Source organism: Engraulis encrasicolus, chromosome 15 (genome assembly GCF_034702125.1).
Source record: "Engraulis encrasicolus isolate BLACKSEA-1 chromosome 15, IST_EnEncr_1.0, whole genome shotgun sequence".
Classification (NCBI taxonomy): Eukaryota; Metazoa; Chordata; class Actinopteri; order Clupeiformes; family Engraulidae; genus Engraulis; species Engraulis encrasicolus.
The window spans coordinates 50,357,584-50,374,576 of NC_085871.1; the positions used below are offsets into that span (position 1 = coordinate 50,357,584).

Here is a 16,993-nt window from a genome sequence, read left to right on the forward strand (position 1 = left end):
CTAGATGATATGTTGGCTACCTAACCACTTGATTTATTGATTGCTCATTATTTATTATTTGTGGGTGTGGTCCTTTGTTTAAAACATGTCAGCCTGGCTTCCCTCTCTCACACACTCAAAAAGTCTTTCAAAAACTTTAAACAACAACATGTGGAAATCCCATTGGCTTTGGAGGGATACAGCTGTCAAATTAGCCTAAAAGTCATCAAGATACTGTACTCTACTGTACTGTGGTGTAGTGTACTCTGCTCTACTGTACTGTACTGTACTCTACTGTACTTAACTATAATGTGATGTACCATAGTGTACTCTACTGCAACGTACTGTATACTGTACTGTTCTATACTGTACTCTACTGTAATGTGATATACCGTACTGTACTCTATTGCACCGTACTGTACTGTAATGTGATATACCATACTGTACTCTACTCTACTGCACTGCACTGCACCGTACTGTATGCTATTGTACTGTACTGCACCGTACTGCATGCGACTCTACTGTACTGTACTGTACTTTACTGTACTGCACCGTACTGTATGCTACTGTAATGTAATGTGATATACCATACTGTACTGTACTCTACTGTACCGTACTGTATGCTACTGTACTGTACTGCACCGTACTGTATGCTATTGTACTATACTGAACTGTACTCTACTGTACTGTACTTTACTATACTGCACCGTACTGTATGCTACTGTAGTGTACTGCACTGCACTGCACTGTACTGTACTGTACTGTACTGTACAACAGTAGAACTGATGTGGAGCATTCTGAGGTCATGTACAATATGATGCAAAATGGTGTAGTGGGAATGAGTTGTGTTACTATTACCACTCAAAATCTATGGTAGACTATCCTTCCTCCCAGACTATTTGTGTGCCTTGCATATCAAGAAAATGAGTAATGAGTACCAGTAATGATTTACTTTTATAGGCTATATACCATATGAGAACTGTTCTTTTATATAGATATTTCTCCAATGGGTAAGGGTGGCAAAGACCTATGGACTGGTACATGTTGTCCATCAGCTGTCAGTTTTGAAGTAGCAATTGAAGTACTCAATGATTACTGAGCTAACTGTAATACAACTTGTGACACAAGTACTAGGTGAAGACTTGAAAAAAACAATTTAACTCTGCCTACTTACTCAACACCTACTTAGAAATCATTTCCATTTAATTTGAACTGAGGACATAATGTGGCCTACATGTATATTGAGCAATCCGTAATGCCATTCTAAAGATGACTGAAGTGCACTCACTATGTGCACAATGCTACTTGTGAAAATAATTAGGTGATCTTATGGGTTCTTCATACATATGGAGAGGTCCTGTCCTTTACCCTCTCTCATACAAATAAACAATATTGGTTAAGGACATTTGAGGATGGAGAACCTGCTACCTTGGACATCATCTTGCACTGACACTTCCCCATTCAGATGCTGCTGAGCGAGCATTAGCAGCAGTCTATTCTCACCATAGTTTTAGTGTGGGAAATGCTCATTTTAATTCAAACAAAGAATCTTCTCAAATCGTTCACAATGTTACATTTGCTGTCAAGCATGTAAGCACAGACTCAGCCATACTTTCACACTATGTACGTTTTTGTAGTTTCATCAATCTGTCAAGCAGGCTACAACTGCCCTTGCTTCATCTCTGCTGTGTTTGGGACTATATTAACATTGTCAGCTAAGTATAATTTCATGTAATAACAATGTAATGCATTACACAACATGACATATTTTATATGACATGGTAGAAAGGTTTTTTTCCCTATGGCTCCTAGGCTAGAATTACAGCATATACCCTAAAGAAACACCATTCAAAGTTTGGTGATTTTGTCACTTCCGTAACGGTAAAACCCTGAACAGACTCCACTAGTAATGCCTTCTGCACTTTGCCTTTGTGGAGCACATACTCGTCCTCACATTTACAGACCAGCTCTGGAGAATGCCAAGAAGTCACCAATTGTTTGCGGTTTACAAGAGAAAGTGCTCTCTCTATATATATGCATCATAAAGCTAACTCCGTTTTCTTGGCCTTATTAAAAAGTGGAGAGAGTGGCCAGCTTGGAATATGGCTCCCATCTTGGATTTTTGGCATGTCCAAGATCATATTTCAAAAAAGTGCATACACATGAACATTTCTGCCAAATTACATGATTGCATCATTAATTTAACAATGATTGGCCTTATTTGCATCTGGAGATGGTGGCCATCTTGAAAAATGGCGGCCATCTTGAATTTTGTGTATCCAACACCATTTCTTAAAAAAGTGCATACAAAGAAACATTTCTGCCAAATTACATGATTGCATCACTAATTTAACTATTCTTCGACTTATTTGCAAGTGGCGAGAGTTGCCATCTTGAAAAATGGTGGCCATCTTGGATTTTGCGTGGCCAACACCATATTTTGAAAAAGTACATACAAATGAACATTATCAAATGTTAGGTTCAAACCCATAACATTTGTAAATATAAAACACCTGAAATGAAAGACACAGAGAATCCTTAATTAAGTTTCAAGCCGGCTTGGAGAGCGGATGGGGAGAACCGTCAGCTACCATTTTTCCCCACTCGTTCTAACCGCTGTAATATCTCCAAGCCATATTTATTGTAGGAATGTCCCTGATTACAATTATCTCTATCCGCTAAGGGGAAAAGGGGGCGTACCCGGATAGAGATTAATTCATTCACACACACACACACACACACACACACAAACACACGAACACACTAGCCAGGCTGCGCCCTCCTAGTGACGCAACACCTTCGGCGGCGCTGCAGATCGAATCTCGATTGCAAGTCTATGATAATCAGGCAACGAACACACAGTCCTTGGCCTGCCATGTGGAGATGCAACTCTGTTGTGTTTGGGCATTCCATTGTTCTGGTACAGATAAAGTCCTCGCACAGTCCAGTAATCTTTTGCTTAGCCTATAACAGGAATTCTTGAATGTGAAAGGGCACATTTGTGCCAAGGCAACATGTTTGCTCTCATAAAGAATAAAATACAGTTCCAACATTATCGCCAAATGACATGTTTGCATCACTAATTTAAGCATTCTTAGACTTATTTAGAAGTGGAGAAGGTGGCCATCTTGAAAAATGGCGGCCATCTTGGATTTTGCTCGGCCAACACCATATTTTGAAAAAGTACATACAAATGAACATTATCGCCAAATGACATGTTTGCATCACTAATTTAAGCATTCTTAGACTTATTTAGAAGTGGAGAAGGTGGCCATCTTGAAAAATGGCGGCCATCTTGGATTTTTGCGTGGCCAACGCCTTGAGCTGATAGAGTACATTCTAATGAACATCTGTACCAATTTCCATGCTTGCATACCAAAGTGAACTATTCTGGGCTATTTTGACAGTTAACTGTTGCACTACTTATAGAAAACTGAATCCAACACTGGATGGACATACATGTATATCTTGACATTGCAGACACAGCTAAAACATGCCATAATCAAAGATAAAAAGGAGTTTCAACAACAGTGTGTTACCATGTTTTTAGTAGAGTAGAGAATCTGTGGTAGGCCTAGAGTCTTTTTTTGGATCAGGCAGTGTAGGCAACTTCTAACTTTCCTACTAGTCTACACTGGCATGCGTGCTCTCCTCGTAGACACGTTGCCTTCAAACAAATTGACCGTCTCACTTTCTGTAATACTTTGTTGAAGAGAAGATGAACGGCATTCCAATGTTTCTGTAGGCTACACAGAGAAAGTAAAGCGGCGGTGGCCACACATAGAATTGCACGAACTAACGGGCCTACCTGCACTTTTTCGGGTGATCCAAAGCAGTCGACGGTTTTGTCGTTAGGAGAAATATGGTTGTAAAAGACAACGATGGGCTTTTAAATGCGCGTTCTGTAAAGCAAGCAACGAAGAAGTAGAGGTTTTTCGACTACACGTTTCTGTTTGGAGTTTTTCTGAGCGAAAGGAAGTGACGAATCACCGGAAGCAGACAACTTGGTCGATTTCAATGTCAAAATAAATCTCTCAAAGTAAAATATGTTACTACTACTCCTAAAACAAATAATAATAATAATAATAATAATAATAATAATAATAATAATAATAATAATAATAATAATAATAATAATAATAATGATGATGATGATGATGATGATGATGATGATGATGATGATGATGATAAGTTAAAAAGAAAACGAGCAGAAAAAAGCCACCCCATCAGATAAACTACTGTAAAAGGCATCCATATAGACCTCCACTTATTGGAAAGCAATGGCAATATAATAGACCTCCAGAACACAAATTAGGCTGCATGTGTTATGATGTTATTAGTTTTCGCAGTTAGGCACCTTACTCCATGCTGTTATGGTGTAGCTATAAACTGCAGAAGGAGAATGTATAGCCTATATATCCAAGGGCAGACAGTGAAGCGAGTGGAAGTTTTAAGGTACATGGGCACCGAAATGGACACCTCTCTATGTCTTTCTCACAGCACGTAGAATGGATATTTTTTAAAAAGCACAGCAACGCCTTCACCTACTCAGGAAACTCAGTCAGCGAGGACATTCTGACCCCCCATTGAATCAGTCCTCACCTTTAATATATCCTACTGGCTGAGGTGGAAAGAGTATGCCTACAGAAAATGTGTACTCAGTAAAAGTATCTTTACTTTGCCTAAATCCTACTCAAGTTAAAGTAAAAGTACCTAAATAAAAAAAGTACATATATATCTAAAAATCTCTACCTAGATATCTAAAAAATCTACTCAAGTAAAAGTAAAAAGTACTTAATTTAAAATGTAATTTGAGTAAAAGTAAAAGTAAAAGTTACTTTCAATCAGCTTTCCTCGCGAGAATTTAATGTTTATTTTTCTTGAATACTATCCTCCAACCTCTATCTCTTGCTTGGCACCAGCCATCATCCAATACATTGATCCAAGTACAAGTATTGTTTTTTTTAAACTACTTAAAAAGTACAAAGTACTCATAAAAGCTACTCAAGTACAATACTTGAGTAAATGTAATTAGTTACTTTCTTCCACCCCTGCCTACTGGTACAACTCAATTAGCATTACACAAAAGAATAAACTTTCACGCATGGCGAACCAGACTATGAACATTACTGGATGATGAGTAAATAAAGTCCGCTTCAACCAGGATTTCTTAGCTCACACTTTTTGCTTTGCGTAACGTTTTGGGTAAGCACCCTTCTTCAGACGGGTGCTCGCACGAAACGTTACGCAGAAAAATAAAAAATAAAATGTGTGTATGTATATTTTTTATTTTATTTTACACTTTGTCAAAGCCATACAACTGCATGTTGAAAAAATTGGCTGATAGTCTCTCTGGCCATACGGCTCTGCACTTTGTGGACTTGCACTGCCATCTTGTGGTCAGACTACACTACTGCATTTGGCTTGTATGTCACCAGTAACAAATGGGTCATGTTACAATTTCTAGTGTTTGGTCTTCATGTTTAACAGTGATCCACTCATACTGAATACAGACTAGAATTCTGAAGAGATCTATTCTTTCCAATGAGACTGATACAGACCCAATAGACTAGAATCCTAAAGAGATCTACTCTTTCCACTGATACTGATACAAACTGAAGAGAACTACAGACTAGAATTCTCTCCACTTGTTGTCATACGGAGAGGGGACAGCAAAGACTCCGTAACATCATTCTACTCTGTCTCACACCATGAATGTTTTTTTTTCCCCCAAGAGCTGAATGTTTTGAATTTGCTGAGTGGTCCGTGCATCAGTCCCTCCCTAACAAACAAACACATCTGGGGTGAGTTTCTCAAAAGGGAAGTTGTTAGCCTGTTAGCAACTTCGGTAGTTGCCAATGGGAAAATGCATTGAAAGCAACAAAGTAGCTAATGTAGTAAGCAACTTTGGTTTCGAGAAATTCACCCCTGAAGTGTAAACAGCACAGCATCATATGGAGCAGGGGTTCCCAACCTTTTCCAACGTGGGGCCCACTCGAAATTGTCACAAATGTTCGGGGCCCACCTCTGACCCAATAAAGAATAAAACTCAAATAAATCAATAGCAACACACAGCAAAATATGATTATAATTTGTAGAAAATTATTTCAAGGCCCACTTGGAATACCTTCAGGGCCCACCAGTGGGCCCCGGCCCATAGGTTGAAAACCGCCGATATGGAGCAGGGGTCCGTATCTCGAAAGCGTCTTTGCTAACGGCGGCAGCAACGTCCTTCGTAAGAGCGACTCAACTCTCTCTCGACAGCGACGCCCACCACTGAATCCAAGGGAATGGTAAGACGGTCTTAAGACGGTTAGCAACGACAAGAATCGAGAAACGGACCCCAGGGCCCCTTACTGAGATGCCAACACTGTGCTTACCTAGTATTTCCCACAGAAATTTTGGAAACTATGGGGGCAGCCGGGGGGTTTTTTTGTTGGGGGGGGGGGGGGGGCATTTCATGCGAGCCTCTTTTTTTTTGGGGGGGGGGGGGGGGAAATTCACGGGGCATAAATGCAAAAAGGCGAAACAATGAGTAAAGAATGACATTGGCGCATGGAAAAACTATAGGCCTACATTTCAGCCATTTATATTTTGAGAAATTACATACGATTTTACCCATGACATGTAGTACATTGTCAGTAATATATACAAAAAATACAGTACAGTGAGTCATTTCTGTTTGCAACACACTTTTCATTCGTCCCTCATGCAGGGGTCTATGCAATGAAAAGGCGATGAGTGTCAGTAAACTCATCCCAACTGTCCCTTCTCTGAAGGTTTTTTTGTATTGCTCCCAGACCCAAAGTTACAGTAACTGCAACAACTTGATAGGCTTGATATCCCTCTGTCTTTCATGCACTCGTGGTTTTTTGTCCATAGGATGTATTTACTCCAGGAGGAACATGCGAAGGAAATCGTTTTTCAAATCGTTTTTAAAAAACGGAAATCGTTTAAAAAAAAAAAAAAAGTTGAAAAGTAAAAAAAAAAAAAAAAAAAAATGTTGTTTTGTTTTACATTTTAATAAACTATGGAGGCCAAATTTAAACTATGGCGGTGCGCCATAGTTTCCTCAATGTATGGGAACCACTGGCTTACATAGTGCTTAAAGGACCAGTCCAGTCAATTTCAATTTGCTGTTGTCTTGCTCACGCTACCCTTGACTTGTCAGTACCGCCCAGTGATGCCACATTTTTCGGCTAAGCCCTTTCCGAGATATGACCTATTCTAATGGGGACAGCGTTTGTTTACATTTGTTTTTTTAAATGAACATAGATCTACTCCAAATATTTTCCCCAAGTACTGCTGATGTTGTGTAACCTTTCGGATGTTTTTGGGAATAAATAAAAATGTTTTTTTTTTAAATGTAAACAAAGCACTGCCCCCATTACAATGACCAAGATCTCGTTAAAGTCTGAAGAAGAAGAAAAAAAAAACCTCAGGTACTGACAAGTCCAGGGTAGTGTGAGTATTACAACTGCATGTTGAAATTGACTGAACTGGTAGAATTCTGAGATAATAGACTTGAAATTCACTGGCAAAATAACCAAACAATTCAGAGACACTATCAGACCAAAAATAGTAAAGGGTGCATTTCCACTACTCCTCTACAGACAGATATTTCAGAATGACAAAAGTATGACTTCCGGTAGTATTTCAATTTCCTTGTATGACCTGTGCATATATGAAGACACTGACAATGGGGCACCTAAGTCACGCCCTCTACTTCCTGGTTCATGGGGCAGAGGCAGTCAAAAAATAATTACTGGGCTAGAAAATGAGTGATTTTTTTACATCAATCCAAACCGTGGACCTCCACCTATGCACCACAAGTCCAAAAATCACAAATTTTCAAGCCCAGTAATCATTTTTTGACTCCCTCTGCCCCATGAACCAGGAAGTAGAGGGCGTGACTTAGGTGCCCCATAAATGCTTACTTAACTGTATTTAAGCACACTGTTGCTTGTTCAATGATGCAGTTCTTGAAGAAAAGGAAACAGACAACAGATGGAGAGCAAATGTCCACACATTTAAAATCCTTCAACTGCATATATTCCATTTAGAACATGGTGAAACAACAGAAATATTTAGAACTGGTTAATTATCAAAAACAGAATTATTTCAACACTCAGAATAAAAAATGTGTTTTAAGCCTCAACAGTGGTATAAACTACACTTTGGTTTATAAAATAGAAACTGGAACCTTATGTGATCAATCGAAGTCTGTGCAACTCAATGTACATCAGCATATGAGAACAAATAAGATAACTTGGCTGGTGGAGATATGACAGTTACACAGTTACTTCCATTTCACAGTAGGGTTCTTAGAGTCACTCTGTTGACTGTTTGCCTAAAGATGCAGAGAGAGAGAGAGAGAGAGAGAGAGAGAGAGAGAGAGAGAGAGAGAGAGAGAGAGAGAGAGAGAGAGAGAGAGAGAGAGATTGAGATAGAGATAGAGATAGAGATAGAGATACAGCTATGGTCTCTGTCTATCAGGATATGATATTAAATTAAGTGGTCCAACTTGGCTGGCAGAGGACATGGCCACAGAGATAGTTCCATTTTGACATGACGGGGGCAGTTAGTTCCATTTTGACATGGAGCATTACCAGCCTGTGGGCAGTTAGTTCCATTTAGACATGGGCCATTACCGAACAAGACACCAGAGTTCAGTAGAGTGCCCCGCTCACCACTGAATCCGCTTCTCCATGGGAGAGATACAGTATGAGAACTGATGATAGAGATTTGACACATCAAAACCCTTGACCTCCCTTGCGCCCTAGTCTTCAACTGAGACTAAGGTTAACCAGGATCCCCTAATGAGTTTTCCTTCTTGAACATTACAGAACAATATTAAGTGATGACAATATATAAAAAAATGGTACATACCCATTGGCGAAAACAATACTCTGTGGACAATCATACGTCTGTGCAAGTCAATGTCCATCAGGATGCTGCCTGTGACACTGGTGCATGCACTCAATGAGTCAGTTGTCAGGGAAGATCTCAGACAGCCTATAGGAGTCTCACTCCTTAGTTGGCCCCTCCCCCTCCTCATCAGACAGCCTATCAGAGGTCAGGGAAGATCTCAGACAGCCTATCAGAGGTCAGGGAAGATCTCAGACAGCCTATAGGAGTCTCTCTCCTCAGTTGGCTCCTCCTCCTCCTCTCTGCAGTTCTTCAGCTCCTCCTCCAGTTGAGGAAGCGTCTTCTCGTACAGGTGGTCGATGACATCACAGAAGTCCTCCATGGTGTTCCATCCTGGTACATGGGCTACTTTCAGTTGGTGGAATCTCATCTGTAAATAGGCCGGGTGTGCGTTCCCAAACAGATGAGTGAGGTCATCCCACACAATGTCTGCTGCGTCTTCCACAACCATTTCATTGATCGCTTTGATCAGCTGGATTTGACTCTCAAGTGTCTTCCTGCCTTTGATGATGCTGCCGGTTCTCATTTTACCTGTCAGATAGGTCATCCATTTTCTCCTGCAGTAGAACCAACTACGAGTCTGAACCTGCTTGCTCACATTCATCCAGGGAAGTCGCTTGTACAAATCCACTTTTTTGACGACCGCAGAGCCGATGCTGCCATCCTCACCTGGTGTTGCCCGCTTCAGCAGATACTGCCAAACACTTGTCAGCAGGATCCTAAGCTCCTCCTCTGTCCATGGCCCATGAGCCTCACACATCACTTGAAAACGTCCATGCACTGATGATGGACTGCGGCCCATCTTTTCGGAGATGAGACTCCATTTACGTCCATGCAGTTTGTACAGGTTTAGTAAGTCATGGTTCTCCTTGTCTGTGAACCTGCCCAAGAAATTCTCCCGGTTGAACAGATGCATAGCTCGATGTCGTATACTGAGGGAGGGGCGTGGTATCCCTTCACACAAACACATGATGAATCCCAGCTTCCTCCTCCGCCTGCGAATGTCCTTTTCGTCTGGGAAGCGATGAGGCATGAAGAGCTTAGTCTCACTCTCTATACCCGATAGAGCCAGGAAGTCCCTCACATTCTGTTTGAGACGCTTGATCTCAGCCTGAGTAAACTTCCTTGTCCGTATCGGGATACCTTGCTTCTTAAATTCCCTGAAACGAGGAAGATCATACATTTTGAACTGATATATACTTTCTGAATCTGTGACCGTGGTAGGCATGTACTCCTTGATCTCCTGCAAGATGGCTTCCTTGTTCAGCCCATAGAATTTTCCTTTTAGTGCTTTGCCTGGGTGTGGCTGTGTGCCTGTAGCAGGTGACGTCTCTGTTCTCTTCCTTGGCTTTTCAGAATTCCTCTTCGCAGGTTTCTGACCTGCTGCTGCTTCACCGCTTGTCTGCAGGGGTGTGACAGTCACCTCTGCACCTGTAGGGGAGAGAGAGGGGACAGTGAGATAATACATATGTGATCATGTCAACACATTCTAAATGGGGTTGGAACCATTTTATAACACTTGTGAAGAAGAACATTTGTGATGCAAGTACAACACTAGTAGCCTACATGATATTACATAGTTGTTATTACAGGAGTTATTCCACAATACCTACTGAATACCTAACAGGCTTTTACTTGATAACTTCTACTTTCACTTTATACGCCTCTGATATTTGGACACATGAATTGGTGACTTAATAATCTAATTCAAGTTAGCTAAGTAGCCCCTGTGCTACATTCCACCAGTGAACGACTTAATAGTCTCTGAAAAAACGTTACTACCACAGTACTACACCACACTATGACAGTGCACAGGACCATTGAAGACATTGCCACTTGGTCAATGCCATTCTAGTAACAGCTTATTTATAACACGGGTGGTGTCTTACTGGATTAAAATCCTTTTGATTGTCCAAACCCATTTTTGTCATAATGGTGACTATGTACTTGAAGTTGAGCAAAAGGAAAGGGACAAGTTCCCATCAGGCTTTAAGAGGTTTTAAAACACGAAATTCATTAATGACCACAAATTATGATAATCAGGTAAATTAAGACGAACGAGTTAATGATGTTTCATCCAACATAACAGCATTATTTTCCCTCCACATTTTAACTAGGCTACTGCTAAAGTGTATTAAGTTAATTCATATTGCATTGCTCTATTATTGTTTTGCTTGGCTCAACTTCTTCAAAATTCTTTTTTTTTCTGCAATAACAAGTCAAGTCAAGTAGGTTTTATTGTCAATTTCTTTACATGCACTGGTCATACATTGTTGTGCTTTTCCTAAAAGTCCTTTATAGCGTTCTGACATAGTAAGCTTAATAGTAGCATTTTGAAGAAAAATAAATAAAAATAGGTCTGTCAAGTACACCAGCAGCTCTGTGTGTGTGTGTGTGTGTGTGTGTGTGTGTGTGTGTGTGTGTGTGTGTGTGTGTGTGTGTGTGTGTGTGTGTGTGTGTGTTTAGTGCAGGTAGAAGGTGCGGTGTGCGTCTCTGTGTGTGTCTGTGAAAATAATATTTTCACATGGCAAATAGAGCATTTGGGCTCACTGTGATGCAAAATATGAGAGCTGCATCTTACCCTTTTCTCTTTCTACTGGGTGCTCCGTATCCTCAATTCTTCTTTTCTTCCTCTTTTTCGTCTCCTCCATCTCTTGACAACTGCTGTCCTCTTCCATCACCAATGAGTCCTCCTCCACCTTCTCTCCTTTGTGTTTCATTTTCTTCTCCTTCATCTTTCTTTCAGCCCCATCAGCCTGAAACCAGGAGCTGCCATCGCCACTACCACTAACTTTCGTTTTCTTCTTTTTCTTGTCCCGCTCGAGATGTTCAGTCTCCTCGATTCTTCTTTTCTTCCTCTTTTTCGTCTCCTCTCTCTCTTGACGACTACTGTCCTCCAGCATCGCGGAGTTCACGTCCACCTTCTCTCCTTTATGTTTACTTTTCTTCTTCATCATTCTCTCAGCCCCATCAGCCTGAAGCTCGGCTGTCCTGCCATCGCCACTCCCACTTTCTTTGGTTTTCTTCTTTTTCTTGTTCTGCTTCTCGTGAACGCTTTCTACATCACGTGTGGGGTGTGAATCGGTAGCTTCTGGCAATTCTGCTGTGAGATGTCTCTTGTTCTTTTTCTTCTTCTTATGACCCACCAGCTCCACTTCCATCCTGCTCGTTAAGAAGTCAGCATCACCAGCACACGTGGGGGAGAATGTTGTTGTTGGTGCACGCGAGCCGAGTGATCAAAACTTTTCAGTTTAATCGGGAAGTCCCGATTTCGTCTTCGTAGAGAATTTCAATACCGCATGTGTTGCTTTACCTGACAGGTATTTTTGTGTCTCTCTGTGGATGAATACAGCCAGCCGAGACCTGTGATATTGTGGTGTTTAGAACAACCTGGTGCTGACTCGTGCCGATCGCAAACTTTCAGACCGGAGGAAACAATATACCGGTAGTAAACGTATTTAAAAACGCTTCAGAATAAAAGTTCGACTGGCTACATACGTAAATGCGCTGCTCTCATAAACACCACACATTGGGTCTTTCTCAAATGCAAGGCCAGTGTCCTTCCAAGTGTATCAGCCTAATTAGTCACGCCCAGTGATTGGATACTTTTTGGTGAACTCTACAGAATATCCAATCACTGGGTATGACTAATAAAGGGTATCCAATCACTGGGCCTGACTAATTAGGCTGACACACTTGGAAGGACACTGGCCTTGCATTTGAGAAAGACCCTCTGTGTGTGTGTGTGTGTGTGTGTGTGTGTGTGTGTGTGTGTGTGTGTGTGTGTGTGTGTGTGTGTGTGTGTGTGTGTGTGTGTGTGTGTGTGTGTGTGTGCTGTGTGGTCCTACGTAGCCTGTCATAATAATGAGTTCTGTTAAAATGGGGTGTTGAAAACGGGGATATCTTCATTTGACAGTAAAGGGGAAAATGGTAAGTGTCGCCTGGCGACGCCATCCTATGTTAGACAGGTCATCAGCTGGGAAAATTAGGCCTTTCGTCCTACCGCACTTTTCTCTGTGGATTACTGACCAGAAGCCCTATTGGAAGAAATTAAAACATGGGGCCACGCCAATGTTTGCTCAGAATTCAATATGGCCGCGATTTTCCAAAATGACTTGTTTTCATGCATTATTACATTGTACTATAAGGTGATATTCATGAACGATTAACATCTTTCAGCACAATTCTGTCCTATTTCCTTACATACATGTTTACAAAGGTTGACCAAAACTAAAGCAAATGAAAATAAAGTTGGCCACCTTGCAATATCCAAAGGAAAATGCTGAAAATAATGATTGAAATGCACATAGAGAGTCTATGGTCGGGACAACTGGGCCTTTTGTCCTGTCAAGGTTTTCACAGTGGATTACGGACCAGAAGGCCTATTGAAAAATAACTTGGGGCCATCTATGTCCTCCAAAATTCAAAATGTTTTCTGTTTTTCAGAATGGCAGACTTTCACACATTTTTCTCAATACTGTAAGGCCATCAATAAATTATCAATATAATTATCAATAAAGATGACATATTTTTCAGTTAAATTGTCCTATCTCCTTACAGACGTGAGTATAAAGGTTGTCAAGAAAAATACATGAATTTATTTATCTTGGCACTTTGAAATATCCAAAGGAATGATGTCAAATGATTGAATTTCACAAACACAGTGGACTGCTGAAAAAAAGGCATATTGTCCTGCCAAACTGTGTGTGTGTGCGTGTGCGTGTGCGCGCATTTGTGTATGTGTGCGTGTGTGTGTGTGTGTGTGTGTGTGTGTGTGTGTGTGTGTGTGTGTGCCTGAGTGTGCTTTTCTCAAGTGTGTGTGGCCAGTGTGCTTCTTACACTGACATAGACACAGTAGACCGGGTGTGTGTGTGTGTTGGGGGGGAGTAGGCGGGACCGAATGATGTGGAGGAGCGGGGGGATGAATGAGGGGGTGAGCGGGGGTTGGTGGGGCAGAGTGGGGGGTGGGGGGAATGAGTCGGGGTTGAATTAGGGGGTGGGGGGCAGAATAGTGTGTGTGGGGGTTGAGTGAGGTGGGGGGGAATAGTGTGGGGGGTTCAGGGGGGCAGAATAGTGTGTGTGTGTGTGTGTGTGGGGGGGGGGGGTTGAGTCAGGGGACTTTTCACATTGGATGGGGGGTGGGCGAGTATTTTGTTGGGGGGGGAATGAGCCAGGTGGGCAGAATAGTGGGGGGTGAGTGAGGGGTCGGGGGGCAGAGTAGCATGGGGGGGTGAGTGAGGGGGTTGGGGGGCAGAATAGTGTGTGGGGGGAGATGAGTGAGGGGGTGGGCGAGGCAGAGTAGTGTGTGGGGGAAAGACACTGTAGAGCAGGGGAAAGATGAGCGGGGGATACGCGCGGACACGCACACTCACCCTTGCTTTATGCAAAAAAATGTAGGCCTGAAAAACTTTTGGTCAGTAATCTAATGTGAAAAGTTTGGCAGGTCAATAGCCTTTTTTTCAGCAGTCAACTATGTATGTGTAATTCAACCATTTTCTGACAACAATCCTTAGGATATTTCAAAGGGGCAAGATATATATTTACATCAATCTGTTGCCAACCTTTGTATTCACGTCTGTAGATTGGAGATATGACAGAATTTCACTGAAAATAGGTTGCCTTTATTGATAATTATGGTCTTAAGGGCCGTACACACACATCGCTGCTATTTACTAGCTTCTCGCTTGCTCGCCTACTCGCTACTCTATCATGGAACGTTCGCTGAAAGTTCCTGTGGCTTTAATTGCCAATGGACAGGCGAGAAGTACCAAACTCTTCTTTCCAATTGGTTACTCGCCTCACTCGAAGAACAAATATTTCCAACTCGGGATCCACCCACATCGCATCGCTTGTACAGTACTCGCCTGCTAGTCTCGCTGGAACACATTGACATTCTATTGAGTTCATTCGCTGAGTGAGTAACTAGCAGCGACGTGTGTGTAAGTCCCTTTACAGTATTGAGAAAAATGTATGAAAGTCTGCCATTCTGAAAAACAGAGAACATTTTGAATTTTGGAGCACATTTGAGATGGCAACCAGCTGGAGAATCTTTTTCAATAGGCCTTCTGGTCTGTAATCCACTGCGAAAACCCTGGCAGGACAATAGGCCCAGCCATAGACTCTCTATGTGCATTTCAATCATTATTTTCAGCACTTTCCTTTGGATATTGCAAGGTGGCCAACTTTATTTTCATTTGTTTTAGTTTAGTCAACCTTTGTAAACATGTATGTAGGGAAATAGGACAGAATAGTGCTGAAAGATGTTAATTGTTCATGAATATCACCTTATAGTACAATGTAATAATGCATGAAAATAAGTCATTTTGGAAAATGGCGGCCATATTGAATTCTGAGCAAAAATTGACGTGGCCCCATGTTTTAATTTCTTCCAATAGGGCTTCTGGTCAGTAATCCACAGAGAAAAGTGCGGTAGGACGAAAGGCCTAATTTTCCCAGCTGATGACCTGTCTATGTAGGTAGACTACAGTTGGGTACACTTTTATTTTTGTCCCCTTCCACGCAGAAATTAGACTATTAAAAGGTCCTAAAAAGAAAGTTGTTTTGGACAGTAAATATTTTCAGGATGTGGGCAAATATATAATCAAGGAATTATATCTCTAGGATGTTTAATGTTTATGTAATTAATCAAACAAAAAATGTGCACTTTTGTCCAAACTGTACCCTAGCTGAAAAACGGTGGGGTACAGTTGAAACATAGCAGAGTACAGTTGAGACACCATTCTAATCAATGGGATGTAATAGCCATGGGAGCTAATAGCATGGCCGATAGCAAAATACTGTACTCAACTGTACCCGTTAGCATCTTTACATTGGTTTTACATAGTGAAATTAGCATTGCAGGCTAGCGTCTAAACTGTCCCCTTCTGGCCAGATCACACATTGATAAAGATTTTTAAATGGTTTTAACTGTTATGATGTCAGGAAATATGTCTGCTTTTAGAGCACATATCATGGCTTGCAATCATGTAACTTATATAAAGAGGATAACTACTGGTCATTAGATATTCATTGTCGAAGGACCCTTGTGAAGTAAATCTGACCTGTCAAAAACAGCTTTTTCCCAATATCTTTGGATCTGCGTTCTGTGCTGGTTTCAAATTTCCCATGATCTAAGAGGACATCGATGCGCATGTCCACAGCAAAATTTAGATCAGAGTTACGTTGTTACCCAGAGATATTTGGTTTGTCTCAACTGTACCCTGTACTCAACTGTACTCAGTCTACCCTATCTTCAACAGTCGCTCTCACTCTAGGAAAGGTGAGTGGTGGGAGAGAGAGAGATTGGGTATAGGGGAATTGGGTAATAACCCAAACCGGCGGCCTATCGAACCCATCATGGGCAATTCTCTCTGCCCAAAAAGTGTGAGGTGTGTGAGCAGTGAGCACATCCCAAAAAGCAATTGCTGTGGGTGTAGGATATCAAAGAATGCAGAATATACAGATCTTCATAAAAAGAAGATTTACAATGAAAAGTTCATTGAAGAACCTTTGGGATGGGTAGCCTAATGGAAAACCTCCGTAAGACTCTATAAGCCAGTGGTTTTCAAAGTGGGGCAATTAAGATTAAGTATAGCAAAACAAATTAAATAATTGAAAAATCAATGTACACAGAAATAAGCTAAAGTAAGATAGGCCTAAACAATATTCTCATTAGTTACAAACTGCATTAAAATCTATAAAAATAGTGTGGCATGACCTATTTAATAGACAGGTTTTAGGGCTTTCGCTTAGATATGTGCTCGCAATCTGGAATGCCCCAGAAAGACCACTGCTGCGTAGCTGTCCTCTCCCAGCTATCAGCCTTGGGCCTGCCTGAGACCATGGATGTGTTTTCCCTCGAGCCATTCCAAGCCTCAGAATCTCACAACGCATATGCTTATTTACTATTTTATTATGTTTTTTTTTTGTCTTTGAGCATCACCTAAAATCTACCACAAGAGGCATATTTACATAGATGTATTATATACTAATTATTCAATTACTTGTATGTTCTCTGTAAAACCCAAGACAGATATGCTGTATTCAGATACATTATTAGATATAATATGATTCAGATATGTTCTCT

At 41.2% G+C, this 16,993-nt stretch overlaps 2 protein-coding genes across 2 annotated transcripts in view; both read right to left on the reverse strand.

The window, feature by feature from the left end:
- LOC134464159 (zinc finger protein 493-like) overlaps positions 1-3,938 on the reverse strand; it is a 28,352-nt gene extending 24,414 nt beyond the window's left edge. Inside the window, 1 exon segment of the mRNA XM_063217621.1 lies at positions 3,788-3,938. The gene's annotated coding sequence lies outside the window, so the exon portion shown is untranslated.
- Positions 3,939-8,958: 5,020 nt separating this feature from the next.
- On the reverse strand, positions 8,959-12,337 carry LOC134464160 (transcription termination factor 1-like). The gene is made up of 2 exons (XM_063217622.1): positions 11,489-12,337; positions 8,959-10,338 (listed from the first exon to the last, which is right to left on the reverse strand). The coding sequence occupies exons 1-2, from the start codon at positions 12,066-12,068 to the stop codon at positions 9,080-9,082; spliced, it is 1,839 nt and encodes a 612-aa protein (XP_063073692.1). The 5' UTR covers positions 12,069-12,337; the 3' UTR covers positions 8,959-9,079.
- Positions 12,338-16,993: the final 4,656 nt, after the last annotated feature.

Excerpts from the sequence above, each read along its gene's own strand:
- LOC134464160 (XM_063217622.1), bottom strand. The coding sequence starts at position 12,068 with ATGGAAGTGGAGCTGGTGGGTCATAAGAAGAAGAAAAAGAACAAGAGA. Across the intron at positions 10,339-11,488 it reads CCCAGTAGAAAGAGAAAAGG|GTGCAGAGGTGACTGTCACA; the intron begins GTAAGATGCAGC and ends TCTCCCCTACAG.